This window comes from Humulus lupulus, chromosome 8, assembly GCF_963169125.1.
Source record: "Humulus lupulus chromosome 8, drHumLupu1.1, whole genome shotgun sequence".
Classification (NCBI taxonomy): Eukaryota; Viridiplantae; Streptophyta; class Magnoliopsida; order Rosales; family Cannabaceae; genus Humulus; species Humulus lupulus.
In genome coordinates this window covers 22,045,868-22,072,843 of record NC_084800.1, presented here as the reverse complement: position 1 = coordinate 22,072,843, position 26,976 = coordinate 22,045,868, and the positions used below count along the sequence as shown (strand labels likewise).

Below are 26,976 nucleotides of genomic sequence, written 5' to 3'. Positions count from 1 at the left end.
TGCACGAGAAACATGTGGTCAGGGCATGCCATGAATGTTAAATGTGAGATTGATCAGAGCTTGAGTCTCTGTGTTTATGCATGATCCTAATTATGCTAGCAATTGTTAAGTAAGCATGTTGAATGCCTTGTATTCGGATATGATGGACCCAAAACGGGTATGTTTTAAATATTTATAACTCGCAAGCGCACGAATCGTATATCAAATATAGTGTTCGTGTAAGCATGAGATCAAACCCAAAGGAGTTGTATAAAATCAAAAAGAAAACTATTTTAAATCAAAATTAATAAATTATAACCTAGCTCCAAAGATTAATGAGAATTTGTGACAATAAAATAAAATAAAAGATAATAATAAAGATATTAAAGACAATATATATAACTAAATTAAAAGTAGAAATCAAGATAGTAAAAGAAAGATTATTAAGATAATAGAATCCACAAAATATAAGTTCAATAATATTTAAAAGTACATTGATTCATAAGTTCTAGTAATAGTAGAAATTAATCAAACCAGCACTTATTCAAATTAGATATTCTATTTAAGCACAAGTTTTTTATAAAAATATAGGATTTATCTTCACTTTTAAAATTATAATTTCAAAGCATTTAGTGTAAATCAATCTAATCAAATAACAAATAAATCAATGAACATTATTTATAAGGAAAAACATAATATTATTGTTCTAAGCATTGGATGTGTCAATTTAATGACACATCTTACACAAAGAATAGTATGTTTTTGCACTAATGAAGAACAAAGTGTAAATATGTGCTAACAATAAAAAATACATGATATTTAAGATGAATGAAGATATTTGAAAAAGAAAAATCCATAAACTTTGTTGCACAAAATGGGAAATCAACATACAAAATAAATACTATTTAGTTACATATTGTTTCATCATTACCTTAATAATCTTAAAAAGATTAGAAACTCATAACTAGAACAGAAAATACAAACATAACTTAGGAAAATTTGGAGGAAAACCCCCAAATTGTTCATCTAAAAATACATATAAAATTAACCAAAAAGAATAAAAAGATGAAGAGAATATAAAGGTTTGAAAGTGTAGAACTTGTGGTATGGTAACCTCCTCCAAAATTAACACTAAACTCTCTTATTTATAGCCAAAAAAGTGTATTAAAATAATCAAGTTAATAAAAATATGGAAAATAGGGGTAAATTGTAGGGTGTAATGAAGATGTTTTGGGTAAAATGTGTAGAAAGTGGGGTAAAAATTGGTATTTATGGACAAAGAGACAAGGGGACAATTTGTGCCTTCGTTGGGCTCAAGAGAAAATAAAGAGAGCTATGGCAGGTGCATGTTGGGCTGCTGGGTAGGCAGAGGGCTTTTGCTATGATAGCCTTCGGTTGGAGGCAGGCCCACGCGTGGTGTACGGCTGGGCAGGTACGTGGGCCAAGTGAAGGGATGAAGCAGGTGGGCCCACGTTGGGCTACTGGATGCTGAAGGAAGGCCTGGTGGTGCTGGAGTGGACAGCTGGCGACCTGGGAAGCTTCAACTGGCTGGCAGGTGGGAAACCGTGGCAGGGAGGAGATTTGTGCTGGGGGACTTTCAGATTGGGCCTAGGCCCGTTTTCAGTTTTACCACATTTTTTCTTCTTCTTTTTCTTGCTTTTCAAGAGCCCAAAAATGCACCATATTTTCTATAAAAAAAAACATAAATTAAATTAAAACTAAATATTTTCAATAATAAAAAATACAACAAAAGTTACATGAAAATATTAATTAAAATTTAATTTACTTAAACATTTAAGCTCAAAATTGCATATCTTTACTCCTTACTTAACAATATTAATTTTAAATAATTAAACTATAAAATTTTACAATAATATAACTATAAAAATAAAAACTTAATAAATTAATTAAAAAATCAAGAATTAAGTAAAAATTAGCACATAAAAAGTGGTAAAATAACTCTATTTTGTAGAGTTATCAGGATATTTGACACATAATATATGTTTGGTAGCATTGCTTACTTGTGTGTGGCACTAACTATTCAGGATCGGCACTGGTCGCGTATTACTGACCTAAGAGTCAGAAACGGCATAAGCGTCATGAACGCAGAGCCGATAAAAGATTAGATCTAATCGATATCAGCGTTGAATGACTCTAGGAGCATTAATGTTGGACCGACTCGAAGGTCGATGAAAATTATAAGCGCTTGTCTAGTCTAAGACTAGTTACTTAGAGTCAGGGCCAAAGGCCTAGGTGACTGTTTTGTCACATGGCTGAGGGAGCGGAATCCCATGTTAGTGACTTGTTGATCAGTCACTCGTTCATTGTTTGAACTTATTTGCCTGCTTGAATATGGCTATATTTTTTAGGCATGCGCCTTATGATTTGATGACATGTTATTACTGATCATGAGCATATTAAGTTTTCTTGCTAGGCTTCGGCTCACGGGTGCTATGTGGTGCAGGTAAAGGTAAAAGAAAGCTGGACCATCCTTGAGTTGGAGAGCTTAGGTGACGATGTGTACATATGCGTCTGCTCGACCGCCACGGCCAAGGGTCAAAAGAGGAACTAGGGTTACATTTTGCCGCCTAGATCAGCTGGTTGTAAATATTTTATTGTAATGAACCCTTAAATTATATTTTTGGGATCTCAATGTATACAGTAAACGTTCTAATGAAACGTTATATCTTAACCAAAATTTTAATCCCTAAACCGCTAATCATTCTTAGTCACACGATTATAGCCAAATGACTCGATTAGAGAGTTTAGCACTGTTTAAAAGGCACACAGTAACGGTCCCTGTAGTTTAGGGCATTACAGCAGCCTTTTGACCCTCTTCACTGTCACTCCAGGTTGCTGCCAGAGCTCTCCCCTTTTTTCTTCAAAGTGTTTGCACAATCAGCCTGTATATGCCCGAAGCCTTCACACTCACGACATTGAATACCCTTTGGATTTCTCTTTTATCCCATATGAGCAGTCTTTCGAGGAAAATTTGGTGGTTTTCTCGAGTTTTCTCCTTTGAAATAATTGCTGCCTTTTTCCATATTGTTCCTCAGAAACTTAGCATAAATTTTGGTTAGCAGTGCAACCTTCTCCTCATCTAATTTCTCAAGAGAATCTCCCACAAAAAGATTTTTGGAAACTTTGTGAGATAAAGCAACTCCACTAGAAACCTTTTTTTCTTTCTTTTCTTTAGACCACCTTTTCATAGTGAGTTCATAGTTCTGCAATGATCCAATCAGCTCATCCAAATCAAGGGTATCAACATCATGACATTCCTCAATGGAGATAACTTTTGACTTGAACTTCCTAGGGAGAGCTCCGAGCACCTTCCTTACAAGCTTGGAGTCTGAATAAGGTTCATCTAGAGCATAAGATTCATTAGTAATATCACATAATCTAGCATGAAATTCAGTGATAGACTCATCATCTCTCATAGTTAAATTTTCAAATTCAGTAGTGAGAGATCTCAATCTAGATTTTTTGACATTTTTTGTTTCTTCATTTTTAGTTTGCAGCTTACCCCACACATCCTTGGCTATTTCATAATTCAATATAGCCTTCATTTAACTCACACAAACTGCATTAAATATAGCATGAACTCCTTTAGAGTTCCAATTAGCCTTTTCAATCTCAGTTGTAGTCCATTCCGACACAAGCTTTTGTTTAGTGTCCTCACCATCTATGATGGTAGGTGGAGTCTAGTCGTCAACCACGGCACTCCAAACACGCTCATCAGTAGCTTTGAGAAAAGCTCTCATTCGAGCTTTCCAACAAGCATAGTTGGTTCCATCAAGCATGGGGGGTCTAGTAATAGACCCACCTTCTTTGAAGCAATCCATCAATACAAACACATCAGCAAAAAAAAAACACCAAGAAAATCCAGAACACAGCAGCAAAAATAACACACTCACACAACCCCTAAGGAACCAACTCACACAATAACTAGAGTAGAAGAAAATAAACTGTAGAGTCCAAGAACTTTACTTAGCTAAGATAGATAGTAGTATGATAGTATTTATAGCATTATCTTTGTTACTTTGGATTTTTGGTTCAGACCGGGAGTTATTTGGACACTCATAGTAGTACTTATAGATTTTCTAAGTTTAACCTATAGTTTAAGAATATTAAGTATAACCTAAGGTTTGATTAATGTGACTGATATTAAGGATTATATTATTATATTATAAGGTTTAGACATCAACCAATAGGATTTTAAGCACATGTTTTGAATGGTAATTAAGGATTAAGATTTTTGAGGATTAAATATAATAAGGAGTAAAGTTTGAATGTTATAGGGTCAGTCAGCAGCTTTGAGTACGTTGAGGGCTTAGTCAAGGCTGTTTACTCCATTCAAACTTAGCTAAAAATGTGTAATTTCGTGTTTAAATATTCAGCGTGTGCCGATATATCGCAGCTATAGGGGGCGATATGTCGCAGCACGTAGATACGGAAAACACGAAACGATGCACGGTCGCCTCGGGCATACTGGCCCAGGCGATATATCGCCTACAGGGGGCGATATATCGCCTCCTTCAGCATGGATTCAAACTCTTTTGAATTCATTTCCTTTCAGCCATTCAAACTCCTTCAACAGTCCAGCATCTTGTGAACGAGTCTTCAGCCTCTGCTGAACGATTATTCAAATGATTTTCACCTAAAAAGCCATTATTTTTATTCAAGTAAAATCAAGATATTTTCATTCCCAAACTCTATAAATAGGACCTAGTACCCAGCCATTATTCACCATTTGCTCTAAGTTCAGAAGCTGCTAGTGTTAAGTGAGTGTGAGAGTGTAAACACTTGGTTTGGGGAAAAACTATAAGCTTAAACATCATAAGCTTATCAAACACTTTGGGAAGTGAGTTCTATAGTATTTCGGTGAAGGTTAGATTGATCTTGCAATCTTTGAGGTAAACCCAAAACTCTAGTTCTTTTCTGTATTTTTATGTTATTTCCTTTCTCAAAACCTTCTACTCAGTCCCCTAACCTTATTCTTATTTTGGTTAGGGAATCCAAGCTTTTAAGCATATAAGTCGGTAAGTATGTTTTCTATGGTTTAGTCTTTCCATCTCTTTCATTTCATCTCCTTTCTTTAGACTTACTCTTTCTTATGGTTTTAGGAGTGTTCCAACAATCCCAACTCAGTCCATAATCTCGGTAACTTTGGTAAGGAAATAGGCTAGAATCAACATGTTATGTGCTTATGTTATCTATATGTTTTATGTTATTAAAAGTGTTATGATATGTATATGTGTATGTTTGTAGGCTTGGGCATATGACCCATATGACTAACAAGACCCCAAATGGGTTATGGGCATATGACCTACTTAGCTAGTAGGACCCCATTAACCCCATGGGCATATGCTTGTTTAGTCTATGGAACCCCAAGTAATAATGACCATTATAATAAGTGTATGTTATATGTATTATGATAAGTCTTTATGTTTTCTTATGAAATTGTGTATATGACTATGTGTTAAATTTTCCTTACTGGGCATTAGGCTCACTCCTTTCTGTTTATGTGCAGGAAAATAAGTTTAGAGGCGGAAAGATTCGTGACGCTTGGAGAATGTGTATCGATGATGAATGGAGTCAAGGGGCCGAGCGTTATTCGATTCGAGGATATAGTCTCCTTTTATGTTTTTATGGTTTTTATGTGTATTTTCCGCATTATGATGTAATGTCTTTTATTTTAAACCATGTTTTGTTTTAAAAACAATGGGATCCCATAATCCTTCTTAGTATTCTATTTCTTTGTAAATAACTCTTATTTTTCAAGTTACTCAATAAATTATGGTATTTTTGTAAAAATGTAAGTTTTATGTATAGTTTTGATAATGGTCCAATTAGTCTAGATTAGTGGGTCATTACATAAACTAACTAAAGACAAGAAAGGATCAATACACAAGCTTTGGTACCAAATGAAAATTAGTTAACTACTACTACCCAACTATTCAGTCAATTACACAATCAATTTATCAAATTAAAATGATATTTGAATCATAATTAAGTGCAAGAATAATGAAAATGACACAATCATTTTTACATGGTTCAGTCATGATTCCTCACAACCTACTCCATGGGACCTAGTCTAGAGGTGAAGCAAATTCACTAAAATAATCATAGTTATTACAAATACAAACAGCAAAAACACAAATTAAAACTCCCTTCAAATTTGGTTTACAAACAACAAACAACTCCCTATTTGTGAAAGTCTTCAAGCAACCAGCCTCCCACTGGTTTTGAACGTTGCTAGACTCCCTCCAGCTACTGCTCAAGCTCCCCTTGAGACTTATCTTGAAATCCCTTATAGGTTTACACCAGAAAACTTGAGATAAATGGTGAGGAATCACCAAAACGCCATGGGCAATGAACAATGAAGCATCAAGAGCTTCAGACCTTTTACAGAGAATGCCTCTTGGAGAAGACACTTTTTAGCTGCTCAAAAAGTTAAGGAAAACACGGACCAAACAAATATATATTCTAGGGCTAACAATAGAAAACCAGCTAAGCAAGTCATGTGTTGAAAATAGAAATCCGTGCTACTGGGCTTTCAGTGTTATAACATGAAAATAATGTTTAAACATGAAAAACAATGCATGACAAAAATAACACTTACATATTATAATATGACTTGATATGCATGTTTAGGTGTATTAAATATGCATGTGAGCCCATTTCTGTTTAATTGGGTAATTTTCATAATTTGGCCCGTTTTGGCTATATTTGGCATATATGTGATATATGTGTCGACCACATTATTATGTGAGTATGTTTGGGTTACTCGGCACGAGACAATCCTAGGAAGCAAGCTAGTGGAAAAGTCACAACGGGACCCATACTTGACTCGGAGTGAGTCAAGGGGTATTTTGGGTATTTAGCACATTACCAGGATATTGAGTAATGGGAATGATTATTTGAGGATAAATTGGGAGTTAGTGAGATCAGGGGGAAATTCTGGGAATTTTGACTATTTTACCCCCGGGGGCATTTTTGGGACCCCAGGCATTAGGATTTGCTTGAGGTTGCTTAAGCTTGAAGTAACCTATCAGAAACATAAAAAGAACGTTCAGAACGTTCTCTCTCCCTCTCTTGTTCCCTTTTCGACACCTGTTTGCATTTTCGAAGGAAACTCGAGTTTTTGGACTCAGATTCAAGCAAGGATTGAGGCATAACGATTCTAGGGAAGATTAGAAGTTTATTAACGGAAGGATTTAGTTGGGAAACGACTTAATCGAAGGTAATCCAAGTTTTAAGTTTTCGAGATTTTAAGCTTTGATTGGATTTTATGTTTTGATGAGTTTTTGAGTTATTTGAGACTTAGGTTTTGATGGTTTAAGGCCATTGGGATGTTTAGGAACTTTGATTTTGGGATTTGGGTATGTTTGGATAGGTTTTGGGAAGGTTTTAAATGGGAGAAAATGAGGTTTTTGGCTGGGTTCGTGGTCGGGTCGTGGCCCAATTCTTGGTCGCCATGGCCCAGGCTTGACGAAGATGATGAAGTTGGCTGATGGGTAGTTAGGGCTGTAGCGCTTTGTGGGAACTTAATTCTAAGGGTCTGGGATCGATCCTACTACCCGGTTTGGTATAATCCGACGTCTCGGAGGCTAGGATTTGGTCTGGAAGTATTTATTTACTCGTTTTGATGGGATTTTTATATTATGGTTATGACTAGCTTATCACTAAGGATTCAAAATCGGGATCGTGCTCGAAGGTCGTTCATTGGTAACTTGTGCTTGGACTAAAGGTAAGAAAACTACACCCAGTATGTGATGCATGCGATACATGTGATTATGGCATGGAATCAATGTGAAATATGGAATTTGCCAAAGCTTGAGTCTCTGTAATTATGCATGATTATAATTATGCTTGTGATTATTGATTAAGCATGTTGAATGCCTTATATATGCATATTTGACATATGATATATGTCTGTATGCATTACCTCATTGAGGAAGCACTGACTTATTAGTCAGGGAACGACATTGGTGTCAGTATTGATTATGAATCAGTGACTTATCAGTCAAGATCAGCAGTAGTACTAAGCATTGGTCGTATGGTATTGACTTATGAGTCAAGAACGGTATTAGCATGTTTAATGTAAGCCAAAATGATTAGATCTAATCAACATGAGCATTAAATGCTTGACCGACCCAAAGCTCAAAGAAAATTAAAAGCGCTTGTCTAGTCTAAAGGCTAGTTATTTAGAGCCAGGGCCAAAAGGCTCAGGTGACTGTAACGTCACAGGGCTTAGGGTGCAGAGCCCTAGAGAGTGACTCATTAGCCACCTATACAGAGATAGACTTATTAGCCACCTATACAAAGATAGACTTATTAGTCATCTACACAGAGACAGACTTATTAGTCATCTAAACAGAGATAAAGTTATTAGTCATTTATTCAGAGATAGACTTATTAGTTATCTACCTAGAGAGTGACTCATTAGTCATCTATTCAGGAAGCAGGTCCACAGAGATAGACTCACTAGTCATATATTTAGACGCAGAACCCCATAATCATTTATTTGTACTTGCATGCATGCATGAATATGGTTATTACTGCCAGGCATTCCTATTATGATTTGGTGCCATGTTATTATCTTCTTATTAGCATGTTTGAGTTTTCTTGCTAAGCCTCAGCTCACGGGTGCTATATGGTGCAGGTAAAGGTAAAAGAAAGCTGGACCATCCTTGAGTTGGAGAGCTTAGGTGACGATATGTACATATGCGGCTGGTCGAACACCACGACCGAGGGTTTAAAGAGGAACTAGGGTTAAACCCTATTTTGCCACTTAGGTCGGTTGGTTGTAAATCTTTTATTGTAATTAATCTTTAAAATATATATTTTGGGATCCCAATGTATAAATTAAACGTTTTAATGAAACGTTGTATCTTTGACCAAAAATTTTAACCCTAAACCGTTAATCACACTTAGTTACACAATTATGGCCAAATGACTCGGTTAGCGAGTTTAGCATTGTTTAAAAGTCACAGCGTAACGGTCCCTAGGTAGTAGGGCGCTACAAGTCTGGTCTCCTCTAGTCTCATTGGCATGACCTGAGTGGTATCAACCACACTGGCTAAGAATCCTATGCAACCACCTGATCTCTAGCCCTCAAAATACATATCATAGGTATACGGGGTCCATGCACAGTGCCAAAAAACACAAAAGGATCCTCACCTTCAGGCTCAAAGGTTACCATTTTCCTTCTGCAATCTATGGTTGCCTCATACTTCATTAACCAGTCCATACCCAGAATCATGTCAAAGTCAGTCATAACCAACTCTATCAAATCAACTGATAAATCTCTACCTTCCACTATCACTGGCAATGATCTGATCCATCTCCTAGATACTACTAATTCCCAAGTGGGTAATAAGGTCCTGAACCCCATAGCATAATAATCACATGGTCTACACAGTCTATCAATAATTCTATTAGCAACAAAAGAATGTGTAGAACTATAATCGATCAAAACAATATAAGGGGTTCCAGCACTAAAAATTTGACATGTAACTAATGAAGGACAAGCCTTAGCTTCTGTCTAAGTCAATGTAAACACTCAAGCTGGGGCCGAGTTGTCCGCCTTTCTTGGCTCTTCCTTTCTTGCTCTCGGGCAATCTTTCCTCCAATGTCCCACTACCCCGCACAAAAAGAAATCTCTTGCCCGACACTCCCCTAGATGGCACCTCTTGCATCTAGGGCACTCAGGAAAATTCCTCCAGACCTCACTGTCGCCCTGGCGGCCCATTGTAATACCACGTGGTCTCTTGTCAGGGCCTGGAGCTGGGAAGGCACCTGAGCCCATAAATGGAGGTCCCACCCTCCTAAATTCTCTCACGGCTGCATTATCCTGCCAGATTTTGTTATCTACGCTCTCAGCTGTGAACGTCTTCTCAACCACCTGTACATAAGTAGTCACTCCAAGCACAGTGGTAATACGAACATCACGGGTTATCCTAGGCTATAGACCCTGGAGAAACCTCTCCCTTATAATTGTTATATTATTTTATAATATAATGTTTTAGATTAAATAAATATGACATAGAGTGTCACATATTGTAACATATAATAGAGAGTTGCATTATTTGGATATATGTGAAATATCCAAATATGTAACATATTTGGTGTTACAAATTCATCACAAATTCGTAACTCCTAAATATCACCCATAATTGTCTAGATTTGTTGTTACACAATATTGAGATGAATTTCTTAAAGCCATATGAGAAATGGCCGATAGAGATGTGATTTTAACTCCCATATTGTGTATGGAAGTTACAAAATCAAGTGGGAATAAATTGGAACGTTTTGGAAAAAACTGAAAAATTTGTTGCTGAACTTGACTAAGGGTCGCGGCGCCTAGAACAAGCGCCACGGCCCTAGTGGCTGACAGCTTCTTTGAATTTCAGTTTTTATCCAATTTTGAACGTTTCCAACAGCCAAGTAACTCCCAAATCTCTATTTTAATTCCATAAAACATCCAATTAATCATTGGTAAAAGCCATGGGGGTTGGTGGAATTTGAAATTCAAAGGGTGTCTCAAAACTCTAAAAATAGGAGCCTAATGCTCACTTGTAAGACACAATATTGCTATCCACTAGAGCACTTGGCTAGAAACACCTTGAGGCTTGATTATTCCATAAATCATTTCCATAATCTGTGAGAGATCCATTAGTGCTTGAGTTAGGGGAAATAAGCTTTTAGACAAAGGTTTCAAACCTTGTTCAAGTTAGTGATCCCCAATACTCTTCACTTTGGTTGTGTGAGTGAGAGTTCTGTGTTCATTGTTCTTATTCTTGTTCTTTTATTCTATTGCTTTTCTTTTTTTCTATTATTCACTCTTTTACATGTATCTTTTTTTTCAGAGTTGTAATATCATCTATATCTTTTCATTCTACTACTTCTAGTTTATTTGTATATTTTGTCTTAGAGTTGTATTTTCTATTTCTATCATCTTCTACCTCTTTCTTTATATTTACATGTATTTTTGTCATAGAGTTGTAACACTTTTTAATCAATCAATATTTATTTGTAATATATTGTCTAAAGTTGTAATATTATCTTACCATTTCCATTGAGGCAATACATATTTTCCTAACAATAATCCCATCAGTGGGCACCAGTTCCCCAGCAAACTTCACCAGTCTATCAAACTTTAAGGTTTATTCAGTCACTGACAAACTTCCCTAAAATAGCTTGCTGAACTCTTCAACTTTTGTATCCCTGATGGCATCATTATAGTACTTTTCATTGAACAGAGTCTGAAATTTTTCCCAACTCAGGGCATTGACATTTCTGGTCTAGGATATCACTTTCCACCAAATTCGGGCATCCCCCCGAAACATATATGTGGCACAAGACACCCTCTCATTACCAAACACCCTCATAAAGTCTAGGATGGTGGTAACCATGCTCATCCACTGCTCGACCTTAGATGGATCTGCATTACCCTCATAAACTGGAAGGTGATGTTTCCTGAACCTTTCATAGAGAGGTTCCTATTTATTCCCAGCCTCTAGCGGCTGATCAACTGTTGGCACCATTACAGGTGGTGCCTCTAGTAAAATATTCCTACAGGAACCTGTTGTTGTCTCAAGAGGCGTATTTCTTCTTCCTGTCGCAATACCCTAGCTTGTAAGTCAACAAGAAACTGCTGTCAGTTATCAGGAGCTGGCTGAGGGGTCTAACCCTGGTCATTATCCTGACCTTGTCTATCACACTGACCCTGATCTTCCTGGCCAGATGATGAATCTACCTGTCTTGGAAGCATACTTTCAACTTATACCTTGCTGTAATAATCAATGCAGACAGTTAGGTAGTGCTAACTAAACCTCTTGCCGCCTCATGGTCCAAGATCAAGAAAAAACTCATCCACATTCAACAGTCATGCTAATAAGAATGTTGATTCATAATCATAACATTTAACACTTAGCACTTAACAATTAACGATGCTAATAAGAAGGATCTAGCAATATCAATGCTAATAAGAATGTTCTTGCTAATCATGCAGCAGTCAAGGGCTAGCCCTATTAGTGTATCTCATGCACGCAGGTAAAGCATTTATATCCTATTTAAGTAGTTAAACACATAACCACATAAATAATTACTAAACCATGAGCTTAGCTTGTCTTCAGTGGCAAGTGTACATGCCCAGCCAGTCTACAGGAACCCTAAACCTTGGCACGCTCTGATACCAAGTTGTAACGCCCTGGTTAGCCAAGACCGTCACACTGTGTACTTTAAATAGTGCTTAACTCAATAAACAAGACTTTAGGCCATAAACGTGCATCTAAGTGTTATTAATGGGCCAGGGTTAAAATTTCGGTCAAAAGGAATGGATATATTTTATTTAAAACATTTAACTATACATGGGATTCCATAAAAGTGTTTACAAAATTGTTTAGAATCCAAAATGGTCATTACAACTCAAAAGTTACAGTCCCACCGACCTAAGCGGCAAAAATAGGGTTAAACCCTAGTTCCCCTGAGAAACACCTTGTTCGTGGTGGTCAAGCGGCTACATATATACACGTCGCCACCTAAGCTCTCCACTCAAGGCTGGGTAAGCTTTTCTTTCCCTTTACATGCACCACATAGCACCCGTGAGCCAAGGCTCAACAAGGATCCTTATTACTGCATGTATGCAAATATTAATAAATGATCATTCTGGGGCTTACAGCCCTAATCAGATAATGACTGTTAAGTCACTCTAGGGTCTTACGCTCTGGATTAATGAATATTAAGTCATTCAGGAGTTCTATGCCCTGAATAGATTACTAATAAGACATCCTGGGGTCCTGCGCCCTGAATAGATGACTAATAAGACATCATGGAGTTCTGCGCCCTAGCCATGTGACCAACAAGTCACCTGAGCCTTTTAGCTCTAGCTCTGAGTAACTAGCCATAGACTACCCAAGCGCTTTAGTTTTCTTCAACTAATAGGTCGGACAAACATATAATGCTCTTGTTGATTAGATCTAATCATGTCGACTAGCGTTTATTGTGCCATTGCCGCTCTTGACTCATAAGTCAATTCCATACAACTAGCGCTCCGTACTATTGCCGATCCTAATGGATAAGACAGAGCTTCACGACCATCACTTAACACCATTATCGTTTGTGACTAATAAGTCAGTGCATTGCTCAGATAAACAATGCATTCAAGTATTCATAATGCAACAGATATCCAAATATAGAGCAATCAACATGCTTCAACAATAATCATGTATGTCACATAATGCGTGCAGTTTTCTTACCTCATACTTGAGCGTAAAATAAGTTAAGAACGATCCTTGAGAACGATCCTGATCTTAGGCCCTTAGCGGTCACCTAATCATAACCAAATATGAAATTCCATCAATAAAATGACTAATAAAAGATTCACGGACCAAGTCCTAGCCCTTGGGACCTCGAATCCTACTAAAACAGGTAGTTGATTCGATCCCGAGCCTTAAGGTTTGAAAACTTGCGCTTAAAACCAAGTAAAACCAAGCTTGGCCAAAAACAGACAGGCAGGCTGCGACCTGCACCCAAAGGCCGCGGCGCGCCTCCCAGACAGATAACCCCATGTCTAAATGCCAAGGGCGGGCCGTGACTTTCCCTTGAGGGTCGCGGCGTGCCTGCCAAACAGAGCCCAGTGAAGGCTCTGAGGTTCACTCAAGTCGCAGTACCCATGAACTCAGTCGCGACTTGACCCCGCTAACCCAACTCCCTTGCATTTTCTTCAATCCTAACTCAGCCAAAACTCCAACCAAACAATCCCAATATCAAAACCAAACCCCAACACAACATTATCACCAATCTAACAATAAAACCCAAGCTTCATAACACTTGAAACACCATCAAATACCCAATTCTAATATCAAACTTCCAAGCTTATAAATAACCTTAAAAATAGAGTAAAACTTCAAAGGTTAAGCTAGAATCCTTACCTCATATATGAATTGAATCCCGTGAATTGCTGTAACACACTTCTAAACCCACAAGTCTCAAAAACCTCAAGCTTTAATCTCTTAATTTTGCCTCAAATACCAAACCGAGAGAGAGTGTGTGTGTGAGTAGTCATGAGAGAAGGAGAGAAAGTACCTTGTTTTCTGCTAGTTCAATCTACAGCCTTCCCTTGGTTTAATCAAGCCTATCTAAAGCCTAAAATGAAAGAAATGCCCCTAGGGCCATCATAAACCCTCAAAGCCATCCAAGGGCAATTTTATCATTTCCTCCTACCCCGTTAATCATAATTAACATACTCTAATTCCCATTATTTCAAATATCCTCAAATAATTACCAAATCATATCCTATTACCCGCTCAATCCCGGTAATATACTAAGCATCAAATTACCCCTAGGCTCACCCCGAGCCCGGTAATTAACCCTGTTATGACAAAACCATTAACTTGCTTCCTAGGATCGTCTCATGCCAAATGGCTCAAATATATCCACATAATAATGTGGTCTCGCCCATATATCACATACATGCACATAAATATACAAATATAGTCATATAATAATACAATGCACATAATCATGCATATAATCATATAATAACGCATTGAATCAATTATATGGCCCTCCTGGCCCCTAATCCAGGCACTAAGCCATATTAGGAAATTTTGGACATTACAACTATCACCTCCTTACAAATTTGGGAAATTTGGGACATGAGAACGTGAGAGAGAGTGACTTTGTGAAAAAGTGAGTTGTCATATTTTTTTTACATATAATGTCTCCCAATGAGAGATGTGAGAAGTCTCTCATGTCTTCCCATAGGTGACATGCATTTTATGTTCGATTTTTTCTTACATTGTTAGTCATAGACATAAACTTTCAATGACTCCTGAAATAAGATATAAAAAACCCCTCTAGTTTTTAATGTCTACCTATATTATCACTACAATAATTTCATGCATTAGCGGCGGGGGACTCCGCCGCTAATACCCTGCGCCCAATTGTTTGTCGCTAATAACCATTATTAGTGGCGGACTGACACACCCACCGCTAATAATATAATATTAGCGGCGGAGCCCGCCGTTAATACATTTGTCAGAGGCATTATTATTAGCCGCGGGGTCCGCCGCTAATATTTTTTTTTATAATATTTTTTAAATTTTATTTGAAATAAATTAATATTTATTAAATTTAATTATTTTTAAAAATAATTCATAATATAATTTAACAAAAATAAACATTTAATTCATTTAAACATAACTAATACTAAAATTAATGTAAATAGTTTTAATATTTATCAACCTAGTAAATATCGCTATTGTCATTAAAAATAAATACAGTATTAATTCAGTCCAAATACATAAACTAGTAACTAAATAAAATCATTAAGATTAATATTGAAATTGTCCTCATCTTCAACATTTTGGTTTGGCTGTGAGGACGACGGCTGTGACGGTGGCGGTGGCGGTGACGGCTGTGGCTGTGGCGGTGAAGGAATATAAGGTGGCTGTGATGATCGTCCGAGCGTGAGGTCCCCAAACTGATCTCGAGGCTGTGGCTGCGACCCTCCCCCAAACTCACGATATCTCACATATGGTTGCTGCGACGAACCTCCAACCTCCCCATATCTAACATTAGGTAGCGGAGGCTGCATCGATCCTCCTTGAAAATCGGTAAAGCTGAAATATAGTGGAGGATACTGGGAAGAGCGTCCAAAAATGTATTGGTTTTGATACTGAGGAGGTTTTTGCGACGACACATGTGGCGGATACGTTGGGTGAGGCTGGTACAGATGCTGTGGCGGATACTGTGAAGGAGGCTGGTGCTGCTACTGTGAAGGAGGCTGGTACTGCTGCTGTGAAGGAGGCTGGTACTGCTGTTGTGGCGGTGTATGAAGGTCAGGATTGACAGTGTAACTCTGAGAAGAAGAACCACCTTCGGATTGTGGTGGAAAATACCTCTGCAGAAAACTGTCAAACCTTGGGTCATACAGTTTACTAGGATGCTCATGTACCACAGACTGAAACGTCTCACAAATTGCCTTCATCATCAGAGCCATAGTATTCATATCTTCATTAGGCGTAGCAGCAGTATTTGCTTAGGACTGACTTTGACCTGTAGAGCTAGAGGATGTCTTTTTTGCCTTCCCTTTCGCCCTATAACCCACTCGTCTTTGGTAGTCAGATCTCTCCCCGAGTACTTTACTTAGTATCTTGTATTGATCGACCGGGGATGAATCAATGCTAGATACATTTAGAGATGCCTCACTCTGCTGTTGACTTTGCCTCTCAAGCTGTGACCTCTGAACCTCTGCCGCCATTTTTTCCTGTATAAAGATAACATTATGAACAAAAATTAGAAACATTAGAAACAAGAAAACAATACTATTCACTTACATAATCTTGTTGAGCTGCCTCATTGACAAAAGATTTTGTCGATTTTCTCATATGAGCATCCCTCCAAGTATCAACAACATGCGCATCTGGGTTCTCCTATGCAAATGTAAACAAAATGTTTCAAAATGTATTATTTTATAAAATTAAATTAACATCTTCGCTTACATATTGGTGACGCTTAGCTACCAAAGACTTTGTGCCTTGTGTTGTTACATACTTCATTTGTTTTCTGTTTGCTTGATTTTTAGCGGAACGAGCCAAAAATATTTCACAAATATTCTGCCAAGCCTCCTTAGTGCAATGGTTAGGTGGCTTAGAGAGGACATTCTCCAAATCTTCTGGTCCAGCATAATGATTTTTGAAGTGTCTATGTCTATTGTTCTTTCTCTCGCGATATCTTTCGCCCATCTCCTTGTTGACAGTTGCCAGAACTGACTCACGTTGTGGATGACCGTCTATATTATAGTAATACTGCATTAAGAAAAAAAAATTAGATAACTTTGTAAATAATGAAAAGTACAAGATTTTTAATTTTTTTACCCTCATACGATCAAGCACTTGATCCTTAAACTGTTGAGGTACATCAGCAAAATCCAAATAATGCCCCGGACACAAAATGGTAACTAGAGTGCCCAACATGCGAATAAAAGCTTGATCCTCCTGCCCAACCACTTTGTTGGTCACAAGATCAAGCTCTAGATCCAATGGTTTCCCAGCTTTTTTCCTTCGTTCTTCAAGAACATTATTACTAGCAAGGCCACGACCTTTTCTTCTCGTCGGCGGGGCTTTAAAATTTATTAACAATAATCAGTATTAGTATTGATGTTATATTTATCTAACAATATAATTTCTAAAAATAATTTTGATATGCAATATTTAACCTGACTCGCAAGATGATGGTACCCTAGAAGGATCTGGCGGGTCTTGACCCCCACCATCTCCGCTATGATAAGTAGCTATATCAGCTGACATTATACTTCAGTTTAAAATTTATTAGTTAGTAATTAGCATTAAAATAGAAGTATATCACATTGAATTCATAATAATGATAATTACAAAAAAAAAACTTTATTATATTTAAATATATAGTTCTGTTACACAAATAGAAAAAACTAAACAGAGTAATCACTATCATTTCCATCAGTAATCGGAGACACATTTTCATCTTCACAAAGCTCAACTAACAATTCATCCTCTGCATCTGCAACTTCCTCATGTTCTGACATATCAGCTTTGTCGTCACTCTCTTCATCAGCTCCAACATATGCAGCAGGTTGATCAGATTGCATAATCAACTCACCGAGGTCCACAGTCAACACAAAATTTGATGAACTTGTTTTATGTACAACATCAATAACATCATTAACCTCATCAGAATTTTCCTTAATGTCCCAAATCTGTCGATGATTCACATCTTCTACAACTTTCCAATCACGACCTCTAAGTAAATCATCGAGATAGAAAACTTGCTTAGCTTGAGTAGCAAGTATGTACGGTTCATCTTTGTACCATTCACCATTGACGTTTATACTGGTGATATTATTTTCAATGACTGTTTTCTTCATTCTTGGATTTGTATTAAACCATTTGCACTGAAATAATGCCACTGAATATGCACCAGTGAACGAAAGGGTCACTACTTCTTCAAGCGTACCGTAATAATTAAAACATTTTGTTCCGGCAACAGACACTCCACTATTCTGTGTGGTGCGCTTTTTGTCTCGGTCGTGTGCAATAAATCGAACACCATTGACTATACAACCTTGGTAAAAGGTTGACAAATGATCTGACCCAGATGCTAAAGCTAACAATTCATCACCATTTTCCAAAGACCCAAGCTTGTGCAAGTCATATATCTAAATACATCAAATGATATTAGATTCACAAAATATATCATTAATAAAATCATTGTTCAAAGTTCAAAGTTCAAAGCTACCTTTTTATGAAACCACGAACGAAAATTTTTCCTATGCAAACGATCACGATCACCATCTGGGTATTTTTGTTTAATCTCTTGTAGGTGTTCGCTGTTAATTAGAATAGTGTTACGATTCTTGATAACAAAAAAGTGATAATAACCACACATGTTCTAATTTATAAGAGAATAAACTTACTCTAAATAAGGCTCAATTTCAGGAGAATTCTCAAGTATGAACCACTCAGCTATTTCACGAGTATTATGATTGAGAGGCTTCAAAGTTCCCTTTGTGAGTGGACGACATTGAGATTGGAAAACTGTAAGGTTTCGTGGGATATAAGTTGCATCTTCATTTCGATCAAGACGGTTAAATCTTGTTTCAATGTCTTTGAAATACATTGAACAAAAGGTCAAAGCCTCATCTGCAACATAGCCTTCGGCGATCGACCCTTCAGGACGAGCTTTATTTCCTACATAATTCTTTAATTTTTTTCATGTACATTTCAAAAGGATACATCCACCTCATAAATATCGGGCCACCCAATATTGCTTCTTCTGGCAAATGTAATACCAAATGAATTATTATGTCAAAAAAAGCTGGAGGAAAAATCAACTCCATCTTGCACAATATCTGAATAAAATCATTTTGTGCTTCCTCCATATCTTTAACATTTAAATTCCTCGAACATATTTGCCTGAAGAAATTGCACAATTCTGCAATAGTGGTCGATATAGATTTTGGAAGAAACTTGCGAACACCGAGAGAAAGTAATCGTTGCATTATCACATGACAATCGTGTGACTTTAACCCAAGAATATTTCTATCATTCTCAGACACTTTCTGTTAACCCAAGATATGTTTCCAAGAGGGGGGGTGAATTGGAAATTTAAACTAATTTCGGAAATTTAAAACTTAATATGCCAAATTATGCAATAAATCAAATTTATCAAGCAAAAGCAAATAATATGGCAATCAAATAGATATAGCAAATAATTAAACTTGTAATGTAAAGAGTTGAAGGTTAAGAAATCGCAAACTCTCGAATTTTACAAGGTTCGGTAGAACTAAGCCACCTACGTCCTTGGTCTTCAAAGCTAAGGACCTAGCTTTGAGTTCAACTATCGAGCCAAGTTAGCGGGCTTGACTAACCCTTACAACCGGGAATTTTTCACCAAGGTATTTCCAAACCTCTTACAATAGTTTTCCACCACCAAGGACTATCAACCTCTTTTTCGGATTGTTGAAGTGCCAATCTCACTCTAACCGGGTTGTTTACAAAACCGGTGCCAACCTCACCTCAATCTCAATATGGGAATGTGTTTGATATTACAAGCAAAAATCACTCTAGAAGTATGATAATACAATGAGAAACCTAGAGTGATTAGCAAGCACACTTAGAAGAAATAAATACAAATTTTGGCTCAAGTGTGTGAATATGTGTTTGGATGAGTAAACTTTGAAAGCTCTTTGAAATCAATGGATTTGGTTTGGTATATGTAATAAATGCTCAGCCAACCACCAATTTGAAGTAAAAGACGAGTTTATATAGAGTTTGGGAAAAAACTAGCCGTTTATAGCCGTTAGGGATTAATTTGCGAAGCTGTCTGCCGCGAACCGGAAGTCCGGATGAGGGAACCGGAATTCCGGTTGGAAGCAACCGGAATTCCGGTTGCCCATCCGGAATTCCGGATGGCAAACAGAGAGAAAAACTCAGATTATGCCGATTTTCCCGTTTTTCAATTCTTTATAACTTTTAGCTCGTTTATCCGATTTCAAAAATTCCAATTGCGTTACGACCGTATCGGGATGTATTTTCTTAAAAATTAATTTAGGATATTTATTTCTCATTTTAAAAAATCACCATTTTTTAGTGCGTGAGTAAGCCAAATTCTATACTTATGACTTAAAGTATACTTGCAATCACTTTACAAGACTAAGAAATTAAGTTAAACCTTTATCTTGAGTTTCTTGAGTCTTGAAGTCCATTTTGGGTCATTTCTGGAAAACTTGGTAAAATGACCATTTTGCCCTTGGTCATAATTTTGACTTTGAAGTGCTAATTCACTTTAGTTTTTGCTACAAAATCAACAGATCATTAGTAACAAATAATAATCAAATATTTGTTAATCATCAAAACAAGGAGACTTAAGAGTTTGGGTCAACAATCTCCCCCTTTTTAATGATATCAAATATTTGATTATTTTACAAGGGAAAGAAGATATTTTTAAATATGAATATTAGATTAGCTCCCCCTTAATGTGTGCAAGGATAAAAGAAATTTACCTTTTAGTTTTACCTTGCATGATTTTGTAAACTCCCCCTCAATATATCACTTAAGTTCAAATAACATTGTTAGTCTTAGATATTGAGGTTTTGCCAAAACAGTTAAAAATAATCCTATCACTTCTCCCCCTTTTGATTCATCAAAAAGGATGGCAAAAGAATTCACAAAATAAATCATAAACAAACATGGATTAAATAGTTTAAACATTCATACATAAGGCATAAAGCCATGCAAATACACAAGTACACAAGAAAAAGTAAAAATGCATTTTAAAAGGCCAAAAAAAAACTGAAGTGGCTGCTGTCAGGCGCCAACCGGAATTCCGGTTGGTCTGTGCACAGCCAACCGGAATTCCGGTTGGTGCACCAGCCCAGCCCTCTTTTAAAAAACGTGCCTAAAAACTTCGTTTTTAACCCAATTGACCCCAAACTTTTTCTAACACCTAAAATATGAGAAAATGAATATGCTCAAACAAGAAAATCTGAAAAATGTTGAAAAATGACGATTTACGGTAAGTTTTAAAAAGAAATTCAAGAAAGCCAAGAACTTACCAAAAACGAAATCTGTTCAACCAAATTGAAAAATTCTTTTTCCAGCAGTTCAATAATATTAAATATGAGGTGTGTGAAGTGACGGAATCGAAAAATATGGAAAATTGAGAATTTTGGGTAGATTTTTCGAAAAATGCCTTAAAAGGCCTTGAAAAGTAGAAATCTACCAAAAATGAGTTTTATGCATCCAAATCAAAAAATTCTTTTTGCAACACCTCAAGAATGTTAAATGTGAGGTGTGGGAAGTTACGGTTTCGAAAAATGATGAAAATTGAGCATTTTGGGTAGATTTTTCGAAAAATGCCTTAAAAAGGCCTTGAAGAGTAGAAATCTACCAAAAATGAGTTTTATGCAACCAAATCGAAAAATTCTTTTTGCAATAGTTCAAATGTGTTAAATTTGAGGTGCTCAAACTGACGGATTTGAAAAATGTTGAAAATTGAGTAAGTTTGGCGAAAAACACTCATTTAGGCAAAAACTAACAAATTTCAATACTTAGCATACCTAAAAATTGTTCAAAGAGTAATTCAAGCATAGAAACCCTATAGGCATACTAGATAGACTTATTTAGACATGTTCAAACACATAAACACATATACTAAGCACATATGCAAAAATTCACATATTTACTCAAACAAAAATGAGTTCAAAGTTCACCAAAAATTCATATCATGACCTATAATTTGTTATCCTCAAAGACATATATCTAATAGGTCAAGTATTATAAGATTTTGCTTATTTATGCATAGAATCATATTATAGTGAGAGTATACATGCATAAGTAAGTAAGAAGAGATATGATATTCAAGTAGCTAGTAAACCTTAAATTTCATTTATGTTGGTCATTCCTAGCTCTCTTCTAATAAAACTAAATCTCTCATCACTAAGAGGCTTGGTGAAAATATCCGCTAGTTGGAAATTGGTGCTCACAAAATCTAGCATAATGTCACCTCTTTGGATATGATCTCTAAGGAAGTGGTGCCTTATATCAATATGCTTGGCTCTAGAATGCAAGATTGGATTCTTAGAGAGGTTAATGGCACTAGTATTGTCACACTTTATGGGTGTACATTCAAAATCAACATCAAAATCTTTAAGAGTTTGTTTCATCCAAAGTATTTGAGCACAACAACTACCGGCGGCTATGTATTCGGCTTCGGTTGTGGATAGGGCTACCGAGTTTTGTTTCTTGCTAAACCATGACACTAAAGAGTTTCCTAGAAAGTGACATGTTCCACTAGTACTTTTCCTATCCGACTTACAACCGGAAAAGTCCGCATCCGAGTAACTAATGATTTCAAAGTTTGAGTTCTTGGGATACCAAAGCCCTAGATTCATTGTGCCTATCAAGTATCTAAAGATTCTCTTAACAGCACTTAAGTGGGATTCCTTGGGACATGATTGGTACCTAGCACATAGACCAACACTAAACAAAATATCGGGTCTACTAGCGGTTAAATATAATAATGAGCCAATCATACCTCGATACTTGGTGATGTCAACATCCTTACCACTTTCATCCTTGTCCATCTTTATGGAGGTGCTCATAGGGGTTTTCATGGACTTTGCATTGGCCAAGTCAAACTTTTGAAGTAGATCCTTGATATACTTGGATTGACTTATGAAGATTCCATTCTTTTGTTGCTTTATTTGAAGTCCAAGGAAAAAGTTGAGCTCTCCCATCATGCTCATCTCGAATTCACTATGCATACACTTTGAAAATTCTTCACAAAGAACATCATTAGTAGCACCAAAAATAATATCATCAACATATATTTGTACTATAATAATGTCTTTTGATTTTCTTTTAATAAAAAGTGTATTATCCGCTTTTCCCATTGAAAAACCATTTGAGATAAGAAAAGTGCTTAAACGATCATACCAAGCTCTAGGAGCTTGCTTTAAACCATATAATGCTTTCTTTAATTTATAAACATGGTTAGGGTGTTTGTGATCTTGAAAACCGGGGGGTTGAGAGACATAAACCTCTTCCATAATGTATCCATTTAAGAAAGCGCTTTTAACATCCATTTGATACAAGACAAAATTCTTGTGGCATGCAAAAGCTAATAACATTCTTATGGACTCAAGTCTTGCTACCGGGGCAAAGGTCTCCTCATAATCAATTCCTTCTTCTTGATTGTAACCTTGGGCCACTAATCTAGCCTTGTTACGCACAATGACCCCATGCTCATCTACTTTATTTCTATAGACCCATTTTGTTCCAATCACCGATTGGTGTGACGGTCTTGGAACTAACTCCCAAACATCATTTCTAATAAATTGATTTATTTCTTCTTGCATAGCTAGAAGCCAAGATTCATCGAACTCGGCCTCTTTAAAATTCTTTGGTTCAATTTGAGAAATAAAAGCAATGAAATTACACAAGTTTCTAAGGGAGCTTCTAGTTGTGACTCCTTGTGAAGGATCACCTATAATTTGGTCTATAGGATGAGCACTTTTGAACTTCCACTCATGAGGGAGGTTAGAATCCATACCTTTGCTTTCATTTACCTTTTCCTCGGGTAGTTCCTCTTTGGGAGTTTGTGATGGAGCGTTAGATGATTCTCCAATGTCAAGCTTTTGAACCTCTTCTCCCAAACCTACAACATCATCATCTACACTTTTGCTTGTAGGAGGGTTAGACTCATCAAATGCAACATGAATAGATTCTTCAACAACATTAGTTCTTTTGTTATAAATTCTATAAGCTTTACTATGTGTTGAATAACCTATAAAAATTCCAACATCGGATTTTGCATCAAATTTTCCAAGGTTGTCCTTGGTGTTCAAAATATAGCATTTACATCCAAAAACTCTAAAATATCCAATGTTGGGTTTTCTCCCTTTCCAAAGCTCATAAGGGGTTTTATTCATGTTAGGCCTAATGAAAACACGGTTCAAAATATAACAAGAAGTATTAACGGCCTCGGCCCAAAAATATTTAGGTAATGAGATTTCATTGAGCATTGACCTAGCCATTTCTTGAATTGTTCTATTCTTCCTTTCGACAACTCCATTTTGTTGTGGAGTTCTTGGAGCCGAAAAGTTATGGTTAAAACCATGTTCATCACAAAACAATTCTAAAGCATCATTGTCAAACTCTCCACCATGATCACTCCTAATGGAGGTGATTGAATACCCTTTTTCATTTTGCACACTCTTACAAAATTTAACTAGATTTTCCAAAACATCATTTTTGAGTTTCAAAAATATAACCCATGTAAATCTAGAAAAATCATCAACAATCACAAATGCATAGTATTTACCACCTAGACTAGCAATTCTTGAAGGACCAAATAAATCAATATGAAGCAATTTCAAAGGTCTAGAGGTTGAAATCTCTTTCTTGGAATGAAAAGATGTTTTAATTTGTTTTCCAAATTGGCATGCATCACAAAGTTTATCTTTAACAAAAGGAATAGATGGCAAACCAACAACAAGATCTTTTCTAACCAACTTTGAAATAGAATCCATACTAGCATGTCCTAATCTTCTATGCCACAACCAAGAATTATCATTCATAACGGTTAAACATTTATTTTTGCTATCAAAGGAATCAACATCAATAACATAAACATTATCCTTCCTTTCTCCAACAAAAATAACTTCATTGGTTGAAGCATTTTCAATGGAGCATTTTGAGGATTCAAAAACAACACGAAAATCTTTATCACATAGTTGACTAATACTAAGTAAATTATGTTTAAGGTTATCAACAAGAAGCACATTTTTAATACATGGAGAGTATATGTTACCGATATCACCAATGCCCAAGATTTTTCCTTTTGAATTGTCTCCAAAAGTGACAAAGCCACTTTCCTTGCTCTTAAAACTCGAAAATCTTGATGGGTCACCGGTCATATGCTTGGAACAACCACTATCCAAGAACCACAAGCTTTTGCTCTTCCTTGTTGATTCCTACAAAAATAAAATCATTTGTTGGCCTTTGGTACCCAAACAACTTTGGGTCCTTTCTTGTTAGTTTTGGAACCCTTTGGTACCCATTTGGTCTTGCCTAGATATGCATATCTCTTTACATGACAATATGAAATAGTATGACCATCTTGGTTACAATATGTGCATGTAAAGTGTGGTAGGCTAGTTGGTTTTACAAAGAAGTTTCTCAAAAAATTTTGTTTCCTACTAGGATCATATCCAATACCACTTTTTTCAAAACCACAAGATTGACTCCCTAGCATAAGTTCATAGCCTTCTTTACCTTTTGTAAAAGTATATATGTCATTCTTAAGGCTTTTTATGTTATCATGCAATTTTCCAATTTCTTTCTTATAAGAGGAGCAAGTAGTACATTGAGATTTAGTTAAGAGTTCTTTTTCATTTAATTTCAAAATCTCAATTTCTTTTAATAGCATGTTGGTCTTTTCTCTAAGAGTTTGGTTTTTAGCAAGCAATTTTCCAAAATCATTAAATAGATCCTTAAATGAACTAGACAACTCATCATATGGTATTTCTAAGTTATCATCATCATTTTCACTATCATAATCACTTTGGCTAGAAATGCTTACCCCATCATCAAGAGCCATCATGCACATGTTAGCTACTTCATTCTTCTCCTCATTGTCGGAGTCCTCCTCATCACTATTGAGCCAATCCGCCAACATTGCCCTTCCTTTGTATTTATTTTTCTTTCTCATTGGGCAATCCATCTTCATGTGACCGGGCTTCTTGCATTCGAAGCAAATTGGTGGATCATCTTTGCTCCTTCTTTCTTTTTCTTTTGAATCACTTCCTCTTTGTGGCTTCTTCCCAAAGTTCTTCTTGAATTTCATGAACTTTTTGTACTTCTTTGTGAAGAGTGCCAAATCCTCCATGTCACTACACATGCTATCCTCATCATCCTCACTAATGGCACGGGAGGAGGAAGACTTGAATGCAATAGTCTTCTTTTTCTTCTCAACTTCCTCTTCATCTTGTGCACGCATGAAAATTTCATGGTTCATGAGTGAGCCAATTAGTTCTTCCAAGGGAAGTGTTGAGAGATCCTTGGCTTCTTGAATGGCAATTACTTTGCCTTGATAGGCTTTGGTGAGACTTCTCAAAATCTTGGTCACCATCTCCTTTTGTGAAAGTACCTTGCCAAGAGAATTCAAACCATTAGTGATAGTAGTGAAACGAGTATACATGTTAGCAATAGTTTCATCCGCTTTCATCTTAAAGTTCTCATATTGAGTAGAATAAATTTGAATTTTAGTTTCCTTCATAGCATTTGTTCCTTGATGAGTGACTTCAAGCATTTTCCACATATCATGAGCGGTAGAGGCTTGTTCAATATTTTTGAACACATCTCTATCCAATCCACATATAAGTGCATATTTAGCTTTAGCATTCTTAGAAAGCATTTTCTTATCTTCTTCGTCATATGCCTCATATGTCTTAATAACTTCTTTATCATTAATGACATGTTTAGGAATGTAAGGACCATTAGACACTATATGCCACAAATCATAATCAATAGATTGAAGATATGTTTCCATCCTAATTTTCCAATAGGGAAAGTCTACTCCATTAAAGAATGGTGCTCTAGTTGTGCTTAGACCTTCTAACATGTTATTTTGTGAATTACTTGGAAACGCCATGCTCTAGATTGTAAAATCTAATTAAATAAATGAGCCCTAGCTCTGATACCAATTGTTAACCCAAGATATGTTTCCAAGAGGGGGGGTGAATTGGAAATTTAAACTAATTTCGGAAATTTAAAACTTAATATGCCAAATTATGCAATAAATCAAATTTATCAAGCAAAAGCAAATAATATGGCAATCAAATAGATATAGCAAATAATTAAACTTGTAATGTAAAGAGTTGAAGGTTAAGAAATCGCAAACTCTCGAATTTTACAAGGTTCGGTAGAACTAAGCCACCTACGTCCTTGG

The 26,976-nt window shown here is 36.4% G+C and overlaps 1 protein-coding gene across 1 annotated transcript; it reads right to left on the bottom strand.

Annotated features, from left to right (window-relative positions):
• Window positions 1-21,901: 21,901 nt before the first annotated feature.
• Window positions 21,902-26,670, bottom strand: LOC133795134 (uncharacterized). Its single transcript, XM_062232581.1, has 3 exons — window positions 26,035-26,670; window positions 23,729-24,967; window positions 21,902-23,356 (listed from the first exon to the last, which is right to left on the bottom strand). The coding sequence occupies exons 1-3, from the start codon at window positions 26,647-26,649 to the stop codon at window positions 21,902-21,904; spliced, it is 3,309 nt and encodes a 1,102-aa protein (XP_062088565.1). The 5' UTR covers window positions 26,650-26,670.
• Window positions 26,671-26,976: the final 306 nt, after the last annotated feature.

What these genes read in the sequence shown, in the direction of transcription:
- LOC133795134 (XM_062232581.1), bottom strand. Translation starts at nt 26,649, where the DNA reads ATGTTAGAAGGTCTAAGCACAACTAGAGCACCATTCTTTAATGGAGTA. An exon ending in TTGGCTCACTCATGAACCAT is followed by an intron (nt 24,968 to 26,034) that starts GAAATTTTCATG and finishes AGCTTGTGGTTC; the next exon opens with TTGGATAGTGGTTGTTCCAA. An exon ending in CTATTCATGTTGCATTTGAT is followed by an intron (nt 23,357 to 23,728) that starts GAGTCTAACCCT and finishes AATCAATTTATT; the next exon opens with AGAAATGATGTTTGGGAGTT.